Here is a 21,660-nt window from a genome sequence, read left to right on the forward strand (position 1 = left end):
CCTAGTCTGTCTTCAACGGGAAGCTCTGCTGAAACATCTCAGAACCTCAGCAGCACCCAAGCCTCCGCTGACAGGTGAACAGTGGCTGGGAATTAACCAGGGTCTTTGGCATCCAAACTCAAAAAGCGCACTGCCACAGAGTCAATTCTGGCTTATAGCAACCCTACAAGACAGGGTAGCACTGCCCCTCTGGGTTTCTGAGAGGGTGACTCTTTATGGGAGTCAAAAGCCTCATCTTTCTTCTGCAGAGCTGCTGGTAGGTTTGAACGGCTGACCTTGCAGTTAGCAGCCCAATGCATAACTCATCAGGTTGGCAGGGCTCCAGCCTGGAAGATGAGAATTCTCCTGCTGCACCACCAACTTTTTTTGGATAAACAGTTCGCTACATCTTCACACGTGTAGAGATTTGTGTCACCCACACCACCACTATCAGACTAAAGAACTGTTCCTTTACCCGCCACCCCCCACCCCCCGCTAGCCCTCCCTCTAACGCCCCACACAACCACTGATCTGTCCCTTCTGTCACTATAGCTTCACCTCTCCCTGATTGACATTAAAAGTGGAATTGGATAGAATGTATTCTTTCAGTACTAACTTCTTTCACTCAGCACCATGCCTTTAAGATCAGCCCACGCTGCCACAGATTGGACGGCACAGCGGTGTTCTATGGTGCAGGTGTGCCACTAAAGGAGCCCTTGCAGCCTAGATGAAGCGTTGGACGGCTGGACTGCTGACCACAAGGTCAGTGGTTTGAACCCAGCAGCTGCTCTGTGGGAGAAAGATGAGGATGTCTGCTCCCATGAAGATGAGCCAGGGGGAGCCGTGCTACTGTCCTCTGGCATCGCCGTGAAATGGACGTGAGCCTGGGGCTGGGGGAGACTCCTGATTTACCCAGTCACCCAGGGAAGGACACAGGGGCTATCCCCAGTCTTCGGTGATTATTCATAGAGCGGCTTAAGTGGTTGTGTACTGAGGAAGGGCTCAGTCATTTGGTAAGGGCGTGTCGAGAGAAACACTAAATTGCTGCCATCGAGCTGGTTGTGACTCCGAGCGACCCTCCATGCAGAGCAGAGCAGAGTAACTGCCCCTTTGGGTGTCCGAGCCGGTACATCTTTCCAGAAGTAGACAGTCTCCTCTTTCTCCCGTGGGGCAGCTGGTGGGTTCCAACCGCTGACCTTGTGGCCAGCAATGAGAAAGCAACCCACAGGACTCCTTGAAGGAGCTACCACATGGCTTTCCTAAGTGGTGCACCCTTTTAAAATGCCGACCGCCACGATGCCTACTCTGGCAGTGCCATTAGGAAAGACACCACCAGAAAGGTCCCCCTGAGCTGGTCGAAGGTCAGCAAACAGGAGAGGAGCCCTTCATTGGATGGGCTCAGATGGTCTCAGCCAGTGAGGGTGGCGCAAGCCTGGGCAGGGTTTGATTTGGCTGTACACAAGGTCGCCGCATGCCGGAGTCAAGGCAAACACAACTCTCAAGATAACAAAGTGTGTGCGTGTGCATATGGGTTCGCACTGTCCCCATCAGTAAATATCAGGTAGACATCTGATAAAAGCCACCCACCTCCTGGGGGCTGGGGGTGAAGCACTAGGCTGGTAACCACAGGCACAGTGGTTTGAGCCCACCAGCCACTCCTTGGAAGAAAGATGAGGCTTTCTGCTCTGGTAAAGATTTCCAGCCTCGGAAACCCTAGGGAGCAGTCCTACTCTGTCCTATAAGCAGAAGTAGGGTGCTTTGTCCTGCCAAGGGCCATGTGGACACTGATAACATCATTCACAGGCCATACTGGTCAAGCAACTAACTCACCCCCATTATGATGGCTGGACCGGCTTCCCTCTGGCTAGGTGTGCGATGCTCGCTGGTTCTGATGATGCTATGGGTCTTCTATGGCTAGATGCTCCCCCACCCTGCCCTCTAGGGTTGCTAGGAGTTGGAATGGACTCTCTAGCAGTGAACAGTAGCAGAGTTGAGATTTGGGGATGTGGGGGGAGCTCCAGGAGTGGAAGCGCTTTGCCACCCACACCCACGGTCTGAGCCCTGGGACAGAGTGGAAGTGCAATTGTCATCTCTCTCCTAGCGCCTGCCTTCCGGAGCTCCCAGATGGCAATGAGTTCACATTGTCCCCTGGTGGCTTGTTTATGCCTTGGGCTGCCAATCACACGGTCAGCAGTTCAAAGCCACCAGCCCCTGCACAGGAGACAAACGAGGCTTTCTACTCCTGGAAAGAGTTGTGGTCTCAGAAACCCACAGGAGCAGTTCTCCCCTGTCCTCGAGGGTCACCCGTGGGTCAGAATGAGCTCGATGGCAGGGAGAGGAAGAGAGGTGGCCATCACCCCCTAACTGTATTACAAACCACAATGAATTACAAGACAGACACCACTCTGACTCGTCTGACAGATGAAGAAATGGAGGCTTGGGAAGGTGTGACCCCACTAGGCCATGACAGCATCGGCTAGGAACCCAGAGCCTGAGTCTTCAAACCCCATCCCGAATTCTTCCCATGGGCTATGATCTGATCTGAGCCAATCCCTCCCTATGACTGGTGCAGACCTAAGCCCCTGCCTGCATGTCAGGCCCCGGCAGTCACCTCGGTCCCGGAGCAGCTGGGCCATCTGGTGCTGGAGAAAGCCACTGAGGCCGTGGTAGCGACAGAGGGAAGCCACGGCACTGGCCACATCCTTGTTTTCTGTGTACAGCGTGCCAAAGCGGAGCCCGGACATCCCGAAGTCCTGCAGGTGGGAATGGTGGGGGGTTCCCTGGAGAGAGGCCAGTCCCCCCCTGGAGGAAGCCGGTCCACTCACCTCTGTTCCCGCCCCACTTCCCCGAAGGCCCATGGCCAGCCAGGAAGCTCACCTTGCTGGTCGCCCACATGACGTGGGTCCTCTGGGGGTCAGGCAGTCTGCAGAGCGCACAGGGAAGGAACAGCGGCAGCCCAGACGTGGGAGGGGAGCAAAGGAAGAGATGACGAATAGACGGGAGTCACCCATCCCGATGGAGCCTTCAGATTTGGGGTCCCAAACTCAAACCCAGAGGTTCCCAAACTGATTTGGTCCTATGCCCCACCCCACTGCCCAAGCCTTTCAGAGAAAAAATGAGTCCACACCCCTCTGGCAAGTAAAGCCTTTTGTACTATAGCCCATCATCCAGGATAAAGTGTAGGTCTGTGCTTTTGCAGGCTCCGCCCCCCCCCCCCGCGCGCCCCATCATTTCAGTATCCTCCAGGGGACAGGATCACCCAATTGGGGAAATAGCCCTCTAGCCTATAGGCCAAACTCTGCCCACTACTTGTTTTTATATATAAAGTTTTATCAGAAACCACCACCATACACTCTCCGTTACATATTACCTCTGGCTCCATTTGTGCTACACTAGCCTGCAAAGCCTCAAATCTTCACCATCTGGCCCTTGACAGAAAAGCTACCCCAGCTCTGATCCAGATCAAGGGTTACCTTCTCCAAGAGACCAACCGTCCCTGACCACCGCCACCACCCCCCACCCCCAGCAGACTAGGTTGACTGGATATCCTAGGCACTCCTCACAGCGCCCCAGACTTCTTTTAATCCTTGGCCATAAACAAACCAAAAAACCTGGGCTTTGCTACTAAAGGTCTAAAGTCAGCTAAAAACAGAAGTTCCACCCACACAGCCTGCTCCTCAGGGATCCTAAGCCACCACCACCCCCCCACCCTAATCCCTTGGAGCTCTCAAATGCCACAGAACAATTTGAGATGGCTATCAGTTTTCAGTGTCAACTTGGCTCCGCTATGGGTCCCCAGTGGTTGGGCCAAACACTAGCCCAGAGCAGATTGCCTTCTGTGCCATAAGAAACGTGATGTGATATGATGCCATCACTTTCCATAAGGCCAGCTAATGTCGTCAGGTCATTGAGGTCAGATCAATGTAGGGTGGGGGCTCTATAAGTACTTCCAAGTTCCAAAAAGACCAGGGGAGACACAGACACACACAGGTGGGGGAAGGCAGACATCACATGGAGATCATCTACAGGCAAAGGAACTATAGGGACCACAGGCAGACACCAGAACGTAAAGGTTCCCGGCCGGAATGGGTAGAGCCAATACCCTAATTCAGACTTCTCCCCTCCAGAGCTGTGAGCCACCCACTCCGCTACTTCTGTGGGACACGTGTAGGGCTGCTAACCACGTGGTCTGTGGTTCAAACTACTAGCCACTCCGTGGGAGGAAGAGGAGGCCATCTGCTCCCATGAAGCTGGACTATCTGGGAAACCCTATGTAGGCTTGCTATGTGTCCAGACTGACGTGATGGCAGAAGCAGGCAACTAAGACACACCTGAAAATCACAGACCTAGTCCAGCCCTTTCATGTTCTCATGGGGCAACTGAGGACCAGTGGGCTCAGATGGGTGGAAGATGGGATGTAGTAGCTCTAGGAAAAGCTGAAACAGCCTTGACAAGCGTGAAACCATTTTGAGCTTACAGAAGCCATCATGAACTATAAATGAACTAGCTATGAACTATAAATGAACTAGCTGATATTAGGGAGGCAGGCTGTGCTGGCAAGAGCAACAGACTGTGTAGAAGGAAATGTATGTTCAAAAGGCTTGGAAGAACAACTAGAGCGATTATTGTTCAATTAACAGTAGTCATTGTTTCACTAAAAATGGCTAACCGCAATCTCCTGCTTCTGTACTCTGCTTGCTTGCATACCTGCACATTGCAAAAGTATAACCCAAAGCCCATGAGTAGGCCACTGGAGATCCCCTTGCAGAGGGGTCTCGGGGAGGAGACGAGCCAGTCAGGGTGCGATGTAGCAACGATGAAAAATACAACTTTCCTCTAGTTCCTAAATGCTTCCCCACACCCCCACCCCACTATCATGATCTGAATTCTACCTCTATACTGGTACAGATAGGAACTGGAAACACAGGGAATCCAGGGCGGATGAGCCCTTCAGGACCAGTGGTGTGAGTGGCTTCTGGGAGGGTAGAGGGAGAATGGGTTGGAAAGAGGGAACCGATTACAAAGATCTGTTTGTGACCTCTTCCCTGGGGGACGGAACAACAGAAAAGTGGGTGAAGGGAGACGTTGGACAGGGAAGGATATGACAAAATAAACAATTTATAAATTATCAAGGGCTCATGAGGGAGGAGGGAGCAGGGAGGGAGGGGGCAAAAATGAGGACCTGATGCCAGGGGCTTAAGTGGAGAGCAAATGTTTTGACAATGATGAGGGCAATGAATGTACAAATGTGGTTTACGCAATTGATGTATATGTGGATTGTGATAAGAGTCATATAAGCCCCTCATAAAACGATTTTTAAAAAAGAAGAAAAAAAAACCTTTGGAAAATTAGACAGGCTCAGTCTCCTCTCAAGAGGGCTGACAGTCCCTGAGCGGGTAATAAAACTTTTTCTTTTGAACTTGTCGCGGTCTGGGTTGTTTTCTTTCTGGGACAGTAGTCTACAACAGGGGGCTCCGAGGGGGGCAGGTCACAGAGGGGTGGGGCACTGGGGGGCAGTGGTGGGGGCTGGTGAAGCAGCCTCACCTGTCCAGACTCAGGACGCTGTGGTAGGTGGTTGACTTGTCAAACACGGACAGCATGTAGATCTCATCCACAATCACGTGCAGTGCATGTCTGCGGGTGAGCACGGCAGGTCAGAGCTCAGTTCACGGAGCGACTGTGTTCCCGGGGGGGGGGGGGGGGTGCTGGCAGGTCAGAAAGCCAGAGGGTTCTAGCCCAGGTGCCCATACTTGTCATCTCCAGGATCACCCATCCTTCATCCCTGCTTCCCCCTCCATCCAAAGCAGATGACAATGGCGCATTTAACGAGCTGGAGCTTTTAAAGGGGCAGAGCGAAGGCTCTGGGGCCCTGCCCGGGTGGTACAAAGCACAGGTGTGGTCACCTGACCACTCCAACCCTTGGTTGTCTCCCCTATAATTTGGGGATAATAAGGCACCTCTACCAGAAGGGTGGTTGCAAGGGTTAAGCGAGCTACAGCACATGAAGTGCCTGCACAGCTTGGTGCGCGGCCCCTGGAGAGCGCGCAGTTGAAGGCAGGCTGTTGTGAGAGAGGAGGTGGGACTTGCTGGCTAGCACTCCGGTGGCTCTGCATCCCCAAAGCCCCACCTCCTCGCCTTACTGGGAGGGACCAGAGCTAGTGGACGTGCACAATGAGGGTAGAGGGGCCCAAGGAACTGCCGCAAAAGTGCACCTTGGAACCCTGATCTGGCCAGACATGTGTGGGGTGCAGTGGGGGGGAGGGGCTCACCTTCTGGCAAATTCCAGGTACTCCTGCAGCTCTACTGGGGAGTAGACGTCCCCCAGAGGGTTCTGCGGGCTGAGCAGGATGAGGCCTTTGACTTTCACACCCTGAAACAAGGCATCAGCAGGACAAGGGACCCTCAGCTTTTTTCCAAAGCCAGGGGCACAGAGCTCTAATGAACGAGACAGACGGCTAGGTGGGCTCCCCGGGAAAGGGCTCCACAGGAGCCAACAAGTGGGACCCAGAATTGGACTTGTGGCCTTGTGCCAAGTCAGAAGACTGAATAAATTTCTGGAAAGTGGATTAGAAAGGAAGCCTGGAAGTACTGGTCTACATTTCCACAGAAGGCTGGAGGGGGGGTGTGGTGAGGAAATTATATATATATATATAATTATATATGTGTATATATATACATATATATATACATATATGTATATAATATACACACCTAGGGCTTGCTGTTGAGTCAACCCCCCACTCCCCGAGTGTCAAGGGTAAGTGTGTCTGCAGGGTTTTCAATGGCTGGTCTTTTAGAGTAGATCACCAGGCTGCTCTGGGTTAACTCTGGGTGGATTCAAGCTGCACATGTTTTGGTCAGCAGCCAAGAGCTTTAACGGTTTGCACTACCCAGGACCCCTTCAGGAAGATGTCACAGTCCTTCAAAGTGACGTGGTGGACAGACCACCTCACCTCACCTGAACTCCTGGGTCAGAATCACCCAGGGGGTGGGTGAGGGGAGGGGCCAAGATGAGAGGGGGGTTGGCTTTTTAATGAAGCCTTCCCAGGTGTTCTCTGTGCACTGCGGTTTGAGAATCCTGCTCTCCTGGAAAACCCTCCACTGGCCCTGGCTGGGTCGGGCCCTACCTGGGTTCCAGAAAATTGCCATGCTGCCACCACACGTCTTGCCCCCACCACAGGCGCTGCCACCCGCTCCCAGGAGGAGGTCTGCCCTCGGAAGAAAGGTCCATGCCCTGCTCAGAGCCACCCACTCCCCAGCCTCGGGCTTGGCTTGACCCGCAACCTGAGAATGAGCTCCTTGCAGGGCTATCTCCAGCTTGTCCACTGTGAGCTGGAAGGGGCGTGTGTCTGTCCCTGTGACCTGGAAAGAGACCCCCAAGTCACCAGCCCAAGGCACCAGCCCACTAACCCTGAATGATTAGCTCTCTCCTCAGACCTGCTGTCCCAGCCTCCAGAACCGCTAAAGTGGGGTCACTCCCCTCCCACTGCCACCCACTCCTACCCTGTCTCACCAGGGACCTTCTGCTTCTGGGCAGAGGACACAGGGGTCCACTGACTAGACTCCAGGAATTCCACCTGAGGTTTGCCCCATCCCTCCCCACTCCCCACTCCTGAGGTTTAGCCTCCTGGTGTCTCTGTGGACCCCAGGCATGTAAAAGCCTGGAGCTTGGAAAGCTTCAGGGAACTGAAGTAGCAGACAACAGATGACTCCTCTCCCCTTTCCCCCTTCACCTGCCACCCCTGAGCCCTCGGCATTGGCCTCTCCCGGGTCCACCCGCAAAGTCCAATGCAATGGACCAGGTCCCACCAGTATCCCTGAGCCTTTACCTCACTGTCCAGATAGACGTAGACCAGGCGGACGTTGCTGTAGAGATAGACATGCTCTGTGATGGATCCATAGCAAGGAGCGGGGATCAGAAAGGCCTCTGGAGGCAAGAGGGGGCCAGGGCTCATCACTCTCTGGCCAGGTCACCCCAAGACCCCCATCTGCCAGCCCTGTGGCTTCTCCTAGCCTTCTACGTTTCTGGAGAAGGTTGTGGGCATTCTCCCTCCCTCCCTCCGTCCCTCAATACCAGCTCCTCCCTCTCCCTCCACCCCAACTCCCAAGACTCTTCCTAAAGCTGGGATCCACTGAGATCAGTCCCCTTTCTAATAAACACAAGTCTCATGGACTTTGGACAAGTTATCAGAAGAGACCAGTCCCTGGAGAAAGGCTTCATGCGTGGTCAGGTGGAGGAGGGTTAGAAGGAAAAGAGGAGGACCCTCGACAAGAGGGGTCCGCACGGTGGCTGTGCAGCAAGGGGCTCAGACGGAAAAATTGTGCGGATGGCGCAGGCAGGGCCTGGCGGTGTCTCCTTCCGTCGCACATAGGGTGGCTGTGAGCCGGAGCCGGCTGGGGGGCCCCTAAGGAGGGCAACAGCATTGACAGAGCATTGACTGTGTGCTGGGACCTGTGCCGAGCATTCGTCCCAGTCCTTGCTATCGCTCTGCCAAGGAGGTACTATTGCCACCTGACTTTACCCTTGAGGAAAGGGGGGCTTTAACCTTGAGGAAAGCTCTCAACATGCCAACATGCTAGGTGGCTGCAAGGACAGATTGGGGACCAGAAGGAAGAGTTGCCAAGTGCCGATTGGGGCTCAACAAATGGGAAGCCTCAAACTCACTGCCATTGGGTTGATGTTGGCTCCTAGTGACCCCAACAGGACAGGGGGGAGTGGCCCCTGTGGGTTTCTGAGACTATAACCCTTTACAGGAGTAGAAAGCCCTTCTTTCTCCTGCAGAGCGGCTGGTGGTTTTGAACTGCTGGTCTTGCAGATCACAGCCCAATGAGTAACCATGACATCACCAGTGGTCCTCAACAAATGGGAGGACATATAAAATTGCCTCTGGAGAGAATGCGCTGCTTCTGGAGAGGTGAATTCCCCCCGGTGGACAGAGTGGGGCAGGTATTCAAATGAAAGCCTGGGACTATTGGGGACCAGTCACACAGGGATGACTAGCTCTGGACAGGCAGATTAGAGGAGGTGACATGGAGACAGGAAACCCCTCAGGCTCTGAAGAGGATCCACAGGCTCAGCTACCCTCCTTCCTCAATCTCCCCTGTAGCACAACCCAGAGCTGTAGGAGGGGAGGCCTTGTTCTCCATGTTCCTTCCTCCTCTTCCTCTGGCTTCAAAGTTGGACCCAAAGTGGACGTGTGACCCACAAGGAGCCGTCCCCTGGCTGGCCTGAAACCATCCTGTCTCTGTCTTCCTCCCAAGACTGACCTAAGAAGCAGAGAATCTTGTGAGATATCAGTGAGCACTGAGGCCGCGCCTCTGGGCCATGTAAGAACGGAGGAAGGGCTGGCCGAGGCGGAAAAGAGGGAGGGGTGGGGGAAGAGGAGCTGATACCAAGGGCGTAACAGAAAGCCAATGTCTAGAAGAGAATGATGGCAATCTATGTACAAATATGCTTGATACAATTGATATAGGGATTGCTATAAGAGCTGTAAGAGGCCCCAATAAAATGATCTTTTAATTTAAAAAAACAAAAGAGGGAGGGAGGGAAGGAGATTGTCATCTTAACCCTGCTCTTGATCTTGAATGGGTATGAAATGACTGGCAGTGTCCTTACCAGAACCACCCACTGAAGGTTAAGTGCTGCTTGGCGTGACTGTGACGGGTGCTTTCATCTCCTGATCTGGACCGTTGAAGCTACTGTACTGGGGGTATTTGTGGTAGGATTGCTTGGCATTCTCTATGTAAAGCCTTAGACCAGTACCTCCAACGTGGTCTGTGGCCAACCAGTGTGACTAACATGATCCTCATGAGCTCGGCTAGTGTAAGTGAGCCTCGGTTCATGCTATGAAACATCCCTGACCATTATCAGCTCTTGAGACCTACCAGGATCTCAAGATGAGGCAGGCCATGATGGCTTCGTATTCAAGAGTCAATCAGTTAAGGTCATTCTCCATAAGAAAGCCCAATAGTGTTCACCTCCCAGCAGCAATGCACCCACGAGAGAGGGCCTCCTCCCATCCCCAGGGAGGAGCCTAATGTTCGTTAAGCCAATGTTTCCCAAAGTGTGTGATACTGCTCCCTGGGTGTGTTGGAACAATCCAGGGAGCTACAGAAGCAGATACCCACATTTCATCCTGGATTCAGGACCATAGTACAGAAGTTTTGAGTTTCCAGGGGAGGAGGGCACTGAGAACATTTTTTTTTTCCTGAAGAGGAGATAGTAGGCCAAATACATTTTGAAACCTGTGGTTTAAGCCCACCCTGGTTCCTTCTCCTAGTCCCCCCCACCTCCATCTTTTCCAGGGGCTTCCCTGGGGAGGGGCTTCGGTGATAATTCTGACCAGTGTGACGTCAGAGGCATTCTTGGGGACTCTACCCAAATCGTGCTAAAGAGACGGGCTGGGCACAGCTGCAATCCTTTCTTCCTGCTCTGCCAGGTGAGGATACAGCAGCCATGTTGGGACCAGGATGGTGAACCAGAATCATCTCAGGTGGCAGCCCAGCATCCTGACATCATGCTAATCTCTCTGGAACTGCCAAGTCCCACTGTCCTGGTGAGCTGCTTATGTGAGCCCCCAAATGAGTCCATTTTTCTGGTCAGGAAAGCCCTCAAGAGCAGGCAATCAGGCTACTGTGAGCAGAGTGTGGACCCCCACTCCCCCACCCCCTGCCAGTGTACTCACCCCCCACCTCACACAGCACCATGGCCAGGGCAGAGAAGAGGGAGGAACAGCCATTCAGCACCACCACCTGAGGGAGACATCCAGAGGCTGCTGAGCCTGGCCCAGCAGTCAGGTAGTCCCCTCCCTTGGCATCAACCAGGTGCCCAGAGGCCTCTTCCGACTGCCAGCCAGGCTCTGGACGGGAGACCTTGCAGCAGGATCAGCGAGGGAGGGCATGGGGAGCTGGTCACTCTGTGAGTCTTGCCTGGAGCTAGGAGGCAGATAGAGGCTAAGGAACCAAGTGGGGTAGAAATGGACCCACACTCAAACTGCCTGCATTAGGAGGAAGGAAACAAAAAGCTAGTCCCAGGGGGTGGGGGTGGGGGGCAATGAGCTGATACCAAGGGCTCACGTAGAAAGGAAATATTTTGAAAATGATGATGGCAACATATGTATAAATGTGCTGGATACAATGGATGGATACATGGATTGGGATAAGAGCTGTAAGAAACCCCAATAAAATGATTTATTTTTTTTAAAAGCGAGCTATTCCCAATTCTCAATGAAAGGGAGAAATCAACCCCACCTCCCCCCCAAGCCCATCCCCACCAAGCTGGGTGAACAGAGAGGAGCAGAGGAAGGATTCACTCACGTTCTCTGGTTTGAGGGGTGCTGGGCTCTTACAGTAGAAAGTCAGAAACCTGGCCACTTCCTCCCGCAGGCTAGAGACAAGAGACAGACAGACAGTCAGTTGGTCAGAGATTGCCAGGGCCGCCCTCCCACCCCCAATCCTCAGTCCACCCAGGAGTGTAGTCAGTGTCATCTCTACTCCTCAGCACTCCAAGGGAGGAAGAGGAGGTTGCTGCTTCTGTCAAATATAGTCTTTTCCCAAACACAGGGGTCAAAATCCACTTGGTGATGCTGGGAGGCTGTGGGGAATCTTATTACTTGACTCAAAACGTGGGAGAACGAGGAGGCTGTCTGCTTCTGTTGAGATTTACAGCCTCGGAAACCCTGGGGAGCCGTCCTACGGGGTCGCTAGGAGTCAGACTCAGCCCGTCAGCAGTGGGTGACGGTGATCTCATTGGGGAGCAACTAAAAGCCCATTCTGGCTCTCCTGACATTCCTAAAGGCCCTACCCAGGCCTCACATCCTTCAGGGAACCCAAACTCAGCACCCCTAAACTGGTGGGGCTCGAAGCAGGCACCATTTCTCTGCAGATACACCCGAGACCCCTATGGGCTCCCAGGAACAGGCCTGCAGCCCCAGTCAGGCCACCTCCCCTGGGCACTAGGACATCTTGGTCTGGATCCTTCTTTCTGGTGGAGGACTGTGCAGTGCATTGTGGGAGATGTGACTGGATCTCTCGCCTCTACCCCCTAAATGTCAGTAGCACACCCCTGTCCAGGTATGACGACCAGAAATGTCTCTGGGTGTTGCCAAATGTCCCTTCCTGGGACACAAAATCACCCCCATTTGAGAATCACTGGCGTAGATCAACAACTTACAACTGGTGGCCCCTCCAGTCCGGGTACTGCAGCAGAAAGGGCTCCACTCGCAGCATGTCACTCTGCCTCAGCTGGGGACGGAGAGAAAGAGCGTCAGGGCTGGCACTGCCACCTGCATCCACAGGGCACGTTGTAGCATGCTCGTGCCTTCGTCATCCCAAGCCAAGGGCTCGGACGGCCCATCAGAGAAGTCACGAGAGGGGCTGCCCAGGCATGGCATTTTGCAGGTGGGGAAACTGAGGCTCAGAAAAGTGAGGAGAACCCATCAAGGTCGTAGTTAGCAAAGGGCACTCAACTCTCAGTGGCCAATGACCTTTCTTATTGTTGGTCCCCCTACCCTGGGTCTTCCCTTGACTGTGGTGGCCCCGAGCCAGTGGCTGCTCACGGAGGGATTGGTCTAGGAACCAGCTCCTTTTCCCAAGTGTGAGGTTGAGCTAAGCCCGAGGCCGTATGGTTGGGGAATCCAGGGCTTTGGTGATGCCAACCAATTCCAAGACCTCTCACTGCCTCTGCAAACCCGTCCCTAGTGGTATGGTCCCCCTACAGGCTAGTCTGTGGTTTGGCTGAAAAGGGAACCACGGAGTGAGTTCATTTCCAGACCTGAAGGGTGACGAGCTGAGCAGCCAGCCTGATCTTTAGGATGTCAAGTTCTGCTCCACATTCTCCTCCCACTCTACCCAGGACTTTTTCATGGGATCCCTTTGAGAGCAGTTGGTAATGGTGGTGGTAGGGTGGGGACACCAGCCAGTTCTTCTGGTCTCTGGGTGGTGGAGACCGACGTTTGTGTGGTCCCTTCCTTCACGGGACTGCTGCATACCCCTCTGCTTGTCTTCATTCTTCTCTGCTCCAGACGAGGACAGACAGACAGTTGGTACCTTAGATGGCTGCTCTTGAGCATTGAAGACCCCAGCCTTGACTCGCTGAAGCAAGATGTAGAACATTACTTTTGTGGACTCCGTTATGCCAGTTGACCTTGATGTCCCCTGAACCCTGGGTCCTGAGCAGCCCGGGGCTCTGAGCGCCCCAGTCCCTGAGTGTACCCAGGCCCAGTGACTCATTCCCCCAAGGGGTCTGGCTATGTCTGAGAAGGTTTCCTGTGGCCCCCTGTGTGCTCCACCACACACGTGGATGTTTGTAGCACAGGTGAGTACACTTGAAGAAATCAACTCTGACAAGCTCCCATGTAGGGCGGGTTCTCCTCTCCCTGCTTTGCCTGTTCATCCGTGGATCTATCGTGCACCTGCTTGGAGCTTGTGTGGCAGGGTTGTGTATAGAACAGGGTTTATCTCTGTTGGCTTTAACTCTTGCGCATCTCAAAATGTTCTTTTAAGGTGAGCGTGTTGAATAAAGATCATGGATTAGCATTTTAAAACTCAGCCCAGCCTTCCGTCTCTCTTCCTTTGTCTTCAGAGCTGGATGGTCCAGAATGGTAGCTCCTAGCTCACATGTGACTAGTGGCTATGTGAGATGTAGCTAGTCTGAAGGAAGCCGTATGACGTTTGGAATATTTGGTACGGCAGGGACTATCCCTGATCTCATTAACATTTTTGATATCGATTACATGCCTAACTCGCAACAGCTTGGAGATCTCAGGCTTAAATAAAACCTACTATGGAAATTAACCTTCCTGGCGTCTTCTTACTGTAATTGGAAGTTTAGGATCATGTCCCTGGCCCATGGTTTGCTTCTATTGGACGGTAAGCTTTGTGCTGCCTTTGAGGGAGGGCTGACTTTAAGGAGATTCAGCCCCTATAAGCCAGTGGGCAGCAGGACGAGGTGGTTGTGACCCACAGGGTTTCCTCTGGCCGAGGTTGGGAGTAGTTCTCCAGGCTCTTCCTTGCTAGTCTGTCTGAGTCTGGGAGTGCTGATGAAAGCCGTTCCCTGTAGCAGCACACCACAGTGTCCGCCAACACCCAGGCAGTGGCCGTGGAGGGAGCGGGCTGGTCGGGATCAAGGCTAGGTCTCCCACGAAGTCCTCTTTAAAGCGTCACTGTCGATTCCATCCCAATCCGCGGTGACCCCACAGCAGTGGTCTTGGTTTCGGGTTTGGAAAGGACTTGAGGTAAAACAGTCCTCCCCTCCCTGGGGTGCTGGAATTTTCACCTGCGGAAATAGGTTCTTTGGGATTAAGCATCTCTCTCTCTCTCTAAATCTAAATCTAAAGTCTGACAACAAGGCCTCCTAGGCAGGAACAATGGTGACTGGCATTTCCTGTCGTTTGTATGATCTGACTCACACCAGCTTGAGAAAGTCCATCAAGTAATTTTCAGGCCTTCTGAAGGCTGTGCTAAAAACCCCAGCCAGGGGTCTTAAAGGCTTGAAGGTAATCAAGCGGCCATCAAGCTCAGAAGCAACAAAGCCCACATGGAAGAAGCACACCAGCCTATGCAACCACGAGATGTCGAAGGGATCAGGTGTAAGGCATCATCAGAACAAAAAATCTTACCATAGTGAATGATGAGGGGAGTGTGGAGTGGAGATCCAAAGCCCATTAGTAGGCCACTGGAGATCCCCTTGCAGAGGGGTCTCGGGGAGGAGATGAGCCAGTCAGGGTGCGATGCAACAATGATGAGAAATACAACCTTCTTCTAGTTCCTAAATGTTTCCTCCCCGCTCCCACTACCATGACTCGAATTCGATCTTGCAAGTCTGGCTAGACCAGAGGAAGTACACTGGTACAGATAGGAATAGAAATTCCAGGGAATCCAGGACGGATGAGCCCTACAGGACCAGTGGTGTGAGTGGCAAAACAGGGATGGTAAAGGGAGAATGGGTAGGAAAGAGGGAACCGATTACATGGAACTGTGTGTGACCTCCTCCCTGGGGGACAGACAACCGAAAAGTGGATGAAGGGAGAAGTCGGACAGGGCAAGATATGACAAAATACCCATTTATAAACTATCAAGGGCTCATGAGGGAGGGGGGAGCAGGGAGGGAGGGGAAAAATGAAGACCTAATGTTGGGGATTTAAATGGAGAGAAAATGTTTTGAGAAACAATGTACAAATGCGCTTTACACAATTGATGTGTGTATGGACTGGGATAACAGTTGTATGAGCCCCTAATAAAATGTTAAAATTAAAAAAAAAAAATGAAATAAATAAATAAATAAAACCCCCAGCCATTTAAAAAGATGAACCCACCAAAAACGTACAACGTCTGCTTTGATTGTCATTGACTTAAATGCTGATCTTGTTAGGTGCTAATGAATCGGTTGTGACTCATAGTGACCCGAGGTCCAACAGAAGGAAACACCGCCCAGCCCTGTGCCATCTCACGATTGTTCTCACAGTCCAGCCCGTGGCTGCGGCCACGGTGTCCACCCCTCTCGTCAAGAACCGTCCTCTTTGTCCTTCTTCCTCTCCTAAGCATGATGTCCTTTTCTGGGGACTGGTCTCTCCTGACAGCATGCCCAAAGCACGTGAAATGAAGTTGCACCATCCTTGCTTGTATGGAGCATTCTGTACATCTTCCAAGATGATTCGGTTGGTCCTTCGGCGGTCCATGGTACTTTCCATGTTCTTTGCCAGCACTTCGATTCAAATGCATTGATTCTTCTTCGGTCTTCCTTATTCAATGCCCAATTTTCACATGCCTATGAAGCGAGTGAAAATATCATAGCTTGAGTCAGGTGCACCTTAGTCCTCAAAGTGACCTCCTAGCCTTCCAGTATTTTAAAGAGAACCTTTAAACAGCAGACTTACCACTGCAAAGGCATCGTTGGATCTCTCAATGGCTGCATCCATGAGCGTTGATGGCGGATCCAAGCAAGAGGAAATCCTTAACAACGTCAACCGTGTCTCCATGTACCAACCTGTTACCTACTGGTCCACTTGTGAGGATGTTGGTCTTCCTTACACTGAGTCGTCATCCACCCTGAAGTCTGCCCTCCTTGATCTTCACCAGCAAGTGCTTCAAGCCCTCCTCACTTTCACCAAGCGAGCTTGTATCATCTGCACATCACAGGCTGTTCGTAAGCCCGCTTCCAATCCTGATGCCTCATTCTTCTCCATCCTGTCTGGCTTTCCAGAGTATCTGCTCGGCATACACGTGGATTTAGTATGGTGACAGGGTGCAATCGTGATGCACACCTTTCTTGATTTTAAACCATGTGGTATTCTTTTGTTCTGTTCCTACACCTGCCACCACAGTATGACAAACTGACAGGCAAGAGGTGGGGCATGATTGTTCAATTCTCAAAGATCGTCGTTTCCTAATGATGTTACTATATTTTGTCACTGTGTATATCCTTGGGGTGGGGGCATACGTTTTTACATACTTAGGTGGATTGTGGGTCACTCAACCCAACAATGACTACTAACGCCTCTCTTCCGGACTGCATGTGCAGCGGTGTTACATCAGCAGTGTGGACTCAGCCATGGTGAGCGTATGGATTTATTTACAGGAAGGGAATTGGCAAAAATGACAAGCCAAGGCTTCTGCTCCCCATGAAGGACTAGTTGCTATATACTGAGCAGGACACTACTGATTCCTGCCACTCCCCTGCCCCCCCATCTTCAAGCTGGGACCCAGATAGCAAAGGGAAGGAAGAGAAGGAAGGAAAGGCCCAATGGAGGAAGACACAGCAGGGAGTAGGGAAATCACTTGGCCAAGGTCACAGGGAGGATTGCCCAGAGGGAGAGCTGGTAGCTGGGTCTCCCAGACCAGGGCCACAGAGGCCAGGGAGAGGCTTGTGTGGGGAAGCACCGAGGGAAGACAGGACTTACCCGCCTGGACAGCAGGTCAAAGCAGAGTTTGTTCTCACTGGTGCCCAGGTTAATGATGCCCTGGAGACAAGAGGCACAGGGGCAAGGTGAGACGGTAGACTGGTGCAGCTGAAAGGCCCCCAAGCAGGGTAGGGGCTCTCTGCCATCCCACCCTTCCAACCACAATCCCCATCTCTCTCCAGTGGTACCCTCCACTCGGTGCCCCAGCCCTCTTTCCATTCCTAAAACCAAAAATCCACGGCCATCGAGTTCATTCTGACCCACAGTGACCCTAGAGGGCAAGGTAGAACTGCCCCCTTTGAGTTTCTGAGGCTGTTCATCTTTAGAGGAGCGGACTGGCTGGTAGATTCAAACTACTGACCTTGCGGTTAGCAGCTCAATGCGCAGCCCACTATGCCAGCTGGGCTTCCTTCTAATGCTTTTGCTCTAACACCATCTCCGCCAGAAGCCCTTCCCCAAGACCTCCATCCCAAAGAAATCGTTTCTCCTTCAGGACCCTGAAGCAATCTCTCTGTCCCACCACCTTCCTTAGAGCACCGGTCAGTTCCTGCCCCCGGGGTACAGGGACTCATGGACCTGCTCCATCTCTCCTGCCTGATGTAAGCCCCTGAAGGGCGGACGCACACCCAGCACACCAACCAGTGTCTCGCTCCTGTGATGTCGCAGGACTAGTACCTGTCTACCAGGGTGACAGACTGCACTAGGTTACTGTGGCTTTCTGGCAGGAACAGAAGGGCAAACGCAGGTCAAGAGGAGGCAAGCAAGCGCTCCCGCAGGAGCCTCCTGTAGCCCCCCATGAGGCTGCAGTCCCCTGCCCAGAAGGCATTGGTACTGCCCTGGGAGGGCAGAAGCTAAACCTCCTAAGCTGTTCAGATGCAGAGTGCTGGCCCCATGCACAGGCAGCTCCTCACTCTGAATCCTGGGCTCCAGGGGGTGGGGGGGGTGAGGGGTGGGGGCCATGATGGAGAAGCAGGGATGAAAAGCAGTTGATTGAGCTAAGATTATGATCAACACCAGGGAGTGTTCTTTGATGTCCTGGGAGCAGACTGCTGGGCTTCTCCATTCACCAGCTGTTAAACTCGGTCAGCCCGGCCTTCAAATGATATCCAGAATCCAACCACTTCCTCCTGTTCGCCACTACCAAGCCCCGGATCCCTAAAAACCAAACCACCAACCCAGTGCCATCAAGCGGATTCTGACATGCAGGGCCCTAGAGGACCAGCAGAACAGCGCCAAGGGTCCCCAAGGCTGTCCATCTCTAGAGAGAACGACTGCTTTGTGCTCTTCCTCGGAGCAGTCAGTGGGCGCCAACTGCCGACCTCTAAGAACAGGGTACTTAGAGGGCAGAGCCCCCAGCTAGGCTGGCCACACACACTCTCTCCCTCTTGGATTGTTGATCCTGGGGGAATTCAGCTGCTGTTTCATGAGGCAGTCCTGTTGAGAGGTTCGTGCCGCCTGGGACAGACACCAGCCAACGCTTTGTGAATGGGCTTGGAAACAAACCCCAATCCACAACCTCCACCCACAATAAAGTGAAGCCTTCAGATGAGACCTCAGCCTCAGCTTCACTGAAACTTCCTGAAAGATCGTGAAGTCTGAGAGAGGCACCCACCCAGCTCCCTGAACCTAGAAACGCATGCTTATGGTTTTAAGCTGCTGAAATTTGGGGTAATTTGTTACACAGCAATAGCTCAGAGCTCTGCTGACATGTCCTTAGTCAAGTGGACTTTGTGGCTGCCTTATATAGAACAGCACCCCCACAGTCTATCACATCATTGTCTATGTCTTGACCCTGCTTATTTTCCTCTGCGGCTTTTATTGTCTCCAACGTTTTTTTGTCTGCTGGCCTCTCCCATTAGGATATAAACTCCCGGCAGGAGGGCCTTTGTCTTTGTCCAACCCTGCAGTCTTGACAACCCACCACAGTGCCCCGTACCTGCAGCTGCTCCACAAAGATTGTTTACACATTATTTACGAGATCTAAATGATTTCTACGGGTATTATAACTGTTCTTCACTGCCGCGTCTAATAATTGAGACAGACACTAGGAATACTAACCGCAGGCTCCATTTATGGACATCCATCATTATGTGCCAGGAATTGTCCTACTAACCTTACCTATCTGATCTCAGTTCATCTGGACTCGTCCAGGGAGTCTCTGGGTGGCCCCAAAGGGTTAAGAGCTCAGAAACAGACAGAAAGATTGGCTGTTCAGGCCCACCCAGCGGTACCCTGGAGAACTGGGCTGGTGACCTGCTTCCAATAGGTCACAGCCCTAATATTCCCATAGAGGACAATTGTACTCTGAAGCCCAGGGGGTCCCCTCTGTAATTCCTGGCCTGTTTCCTGATGCAACCCATCCAGTGTGTGTGTGTGCCAAGTTTCTTTATCCATTCTTCCTCTGATGGGCATTTAGACTTTTCCCATCTATTTGCTATTGCTTATAGGATGCAACAGACCAGGTGTGCATATAGCTCCTGGGATCAGCAGGCACTGGCTCAAGTACAAAGGACGAGAGGTCCATGAACTATGCAAGCTCTAGACCCAGAAGAAGACAAGCACATTTTCTCCAGTTCCTATGGATATAGGAAGTCGGCCACAGCCCCAAGGAAACCTTTCTGTTACATCAGAGCCAATCCACTCTTAGAGCTCCATCAGAAGTGATGCCAAGCTGACAAGAATAAGCTGGGTGCTGTCCTGTGGGGTGGGGTGGGGTGGGGGTTGAGGTGGTTGGGGGGGAAAGAGGGCTTCACTCACACCGGGGTTCTTGTCCTCGTCGTACTCATCCATGTGGTAGGCTCTGTAGCCCTCCTCTGTGGAGTCCCAGAACCACTTCACGATGCTGCCTCGGGACGACAGGTAGGAGCTCCCAGGTGAGAAGCCAGCAATGGGGTCGCCCACGCTGTAGAGCTTCCGGTCTGCTTTTCCAAAACATTCTCTGCCTGGACCACTGTCACAGCTACTGCCCGGGGCCTGTGCGGAGTCTGGGCCTGGACCGGTGATAGGTGCCTGGGACTCGCCCTGAAGAAGGGTGGACATCTGGGCAAAGACCGAATCCTCAGCCAGGCCTGCTCCCTGCTCCCACGGCACCGAGCAGCGCAGCGCAGGGGAAGCTGCCCTGGACTTATCCTCTCCTGGGCCCCTCACTAAGGAGCCCTGGTGGCACCGTGGGGTGAGTGCCGGGGAACCAAATATACAGACACCACGTCAACAAAGGGAGCCGGCTAAGGATCAGAGGCTACAAGTGCCGCGTTTCTCTGATGCCAGCTTAATGTGCTTCAGCTACTTTCAGGATAGCAGCAGTTTCCCATTCTGCCATCTAAGGGCCACCAGCACCCATTGCCTGTTCTTGCTGCGGCCATTTTAACGGGCCAGGTCACATTTTTCTGAGTTACAGATCTGGGCCTGGGAGTCCGGGGGTGGGGATGGGGCTGGGGTGGGGGGTCTGATGTCCTTGAGAGTAAAAGGCAAGGTGAGTGGCGAGTGGGGTCTTCAAAGGAAGGGCTCTGTCAGAGCCCCAGGGCGCCCATCCCTGTTCTGGGTGGTGGAGTGAGGGAAGGCTGGCTTAAGCAGAGGGAGTCTGCGCCTCCAGGACATGGGAAAGGGGGCGCTAAAAAGCTTTCCCCCACACTAACTGTGAAGAGGCAAATATGTAAAGTGCTAAAGCACTGGTAACAAATCTTAACTCACGCCCAAGTGACATAAAACAGGAACTAGGGTGATGGTTCCTGTCCTGATACACAAGCCCCACCCCCCAAAATACGGGTGACCCACTGGGGCACCGAAACCCAGGGGCTCCCTATAATTAAGTTCTGCTTCAAGAAGTCTTCTGGGGTGGCATCCCCTGGGAAAGGCTTTGCGCTGCTGGGCGGGGGAGGGAGGATGGGTCTGTGGACTCGGTGGCCAGCGGGGCAGGTGAGGCGCCGGGAGGGCAGAAAGAAGTCCACGCACACCCGGCCAGATGCCCCGGGCACCACCACCTTCCAAAGGATAAAACCCAATCGGCCCCTAGGCCAGCGATTCCCGCAGAAAACCATGCAGGCTTCCTGCTCGGCGAGGGCCACACCTACTGGGGCGAGAGTTGAAGGAGCCTCTTCTAGAGCCCGAAGCCGTCTCCTTGCCCGGAAACCCCCCAGTAAAGGCCTGCGGGGCTCGCACGATGCAGCCCGGAGTCCCTGCGATGCAGCCCGGAGTCCCTGCGGTGTCCCGAGTGCCGCGCCTGGTGAAACAGACTGGGCCGCGGCACGGCGGGGGCCAGCCCAGCGCCGCCCCAAGAGGAGGAGCCCGGGAAGGGGCAGGGCAGGGCTGGGGCAGATCACGCTGCCCAGGCTCTAGGCTCCGCCACGCCACCGACCCCTGATGACACAGGACCCCTTCCCGGCCAGGGTGGAGCCCCACCCTGGCTCCCTCTTCTGCTTCCCGGCCTCCGTCTCCCCATTGCCAGTGACGGTTGCAGCCGAGACGGCCTATCTGCAAACGGGACTGAATACGGACCCAGGTTCACACAAGGACGTGCTGGCAAAACACCGTGCCTGTACAAAGGTTTCCATCCAAGTTGGCGATTCTCACCCCCCATCCCCACCTTTTTTTGGTTCGGGATAGTTTGGAATTTCCCACGTATTCTTGGACCCCGCCCCAAAGAAAATAAACCAAGCGAACCCCAGACTCCACTGTCAATCATGTCGATGCAGATTCATAGTGAGCTGATAGCAGAGTAGAATTGCTCTTGTGGGTTTCCGAGGCTGTGGCTCTATGGTTACTGGCCCAAAGGTCTGGGGTTCGA

At 53.3% G+C, this 21,660-nt stretch overlaps 1 protein-coding gene across 2 annotated transcripts in view; it reads right to left on the reverse strand.

Moving 5' to 3' along the window:
• The window catches only part of ACCS (1-aminocyclopropane-1-carboxylate synthase homolog (inactive)), a 25,249-nt gene extending 4,185 nt beyond the window's left edge, over positions 1–21,064 (reverse strand). Inside the window, exons 1-12 of one of the 2 annotated variants that reach the window (XM_004708423.2) lie at positions 20,948–21,064; positions 19,635–19,916; positions 16,878–16,937; positions 12,152–12,222; positions 11,296–11,365; positions 10,665–10,731; positions 7,809–7,906; positions 7,264–7,341; positions 6,249–6,349; positions 5,524–5,613; positions 2,857–2,902; positions 2,591–2,732 (exon numbers count right to left, since the gene is read on the reverse strand). In XM_004708423.2, coding sequence (XP_004708480.1) covers positions 2,591–2,732; positions 2,857–2,902; positions 5,524–5,613; positions 6,249–6,349; positions 7,264–7,341; positions 7,809–7,906; positions 10,665–10,731; positions 11,296–11,365; positions 12,152–12,222; positions 16,878–16,937; positions 19,635–19,916 — 1,105 coding nt within the window. In that variant the 5' untranslated portion in view covers positions 20,948–21,064. Of the gene's footprint in view, positions 1–2,590; positions 2,733–2,856; positions 2,903–5,523; positions 5,614–6,248; positions 6,350–7,263; positions 7,342–7,808; positions 7,907–10,664; positions 10,732–11,295; positions 11,366–12,151; positions 12,223–16,877; positions 16,938–19,634; positions 19,917–20,943 lie in introns of both variants that reach the window. The other variant, XM_045291090.1, reaches the window with a different exon arrangement.
• Positions 21,065–21,660: the final 596 nt, after the last annotated feature.

The sequence above is a fragment of the Echinops telfairi genome, unplaced genomic scaffold (genome assembly GCF_000313985.2).
Source record: "Echinops telfairi isolate 266 unplaced genomic scaffold, ASM31398v2 ScPeMD7_60;HRSCAF=208, whole genome shotgun sequence".
NCBI classification, from domain to species: domain Eukaryota; kingdom Metazoa; phylum Chordata; class Mammalia; order Afrosoricida; family Tenrecidae; genus Echinops; species Echinops telfairi.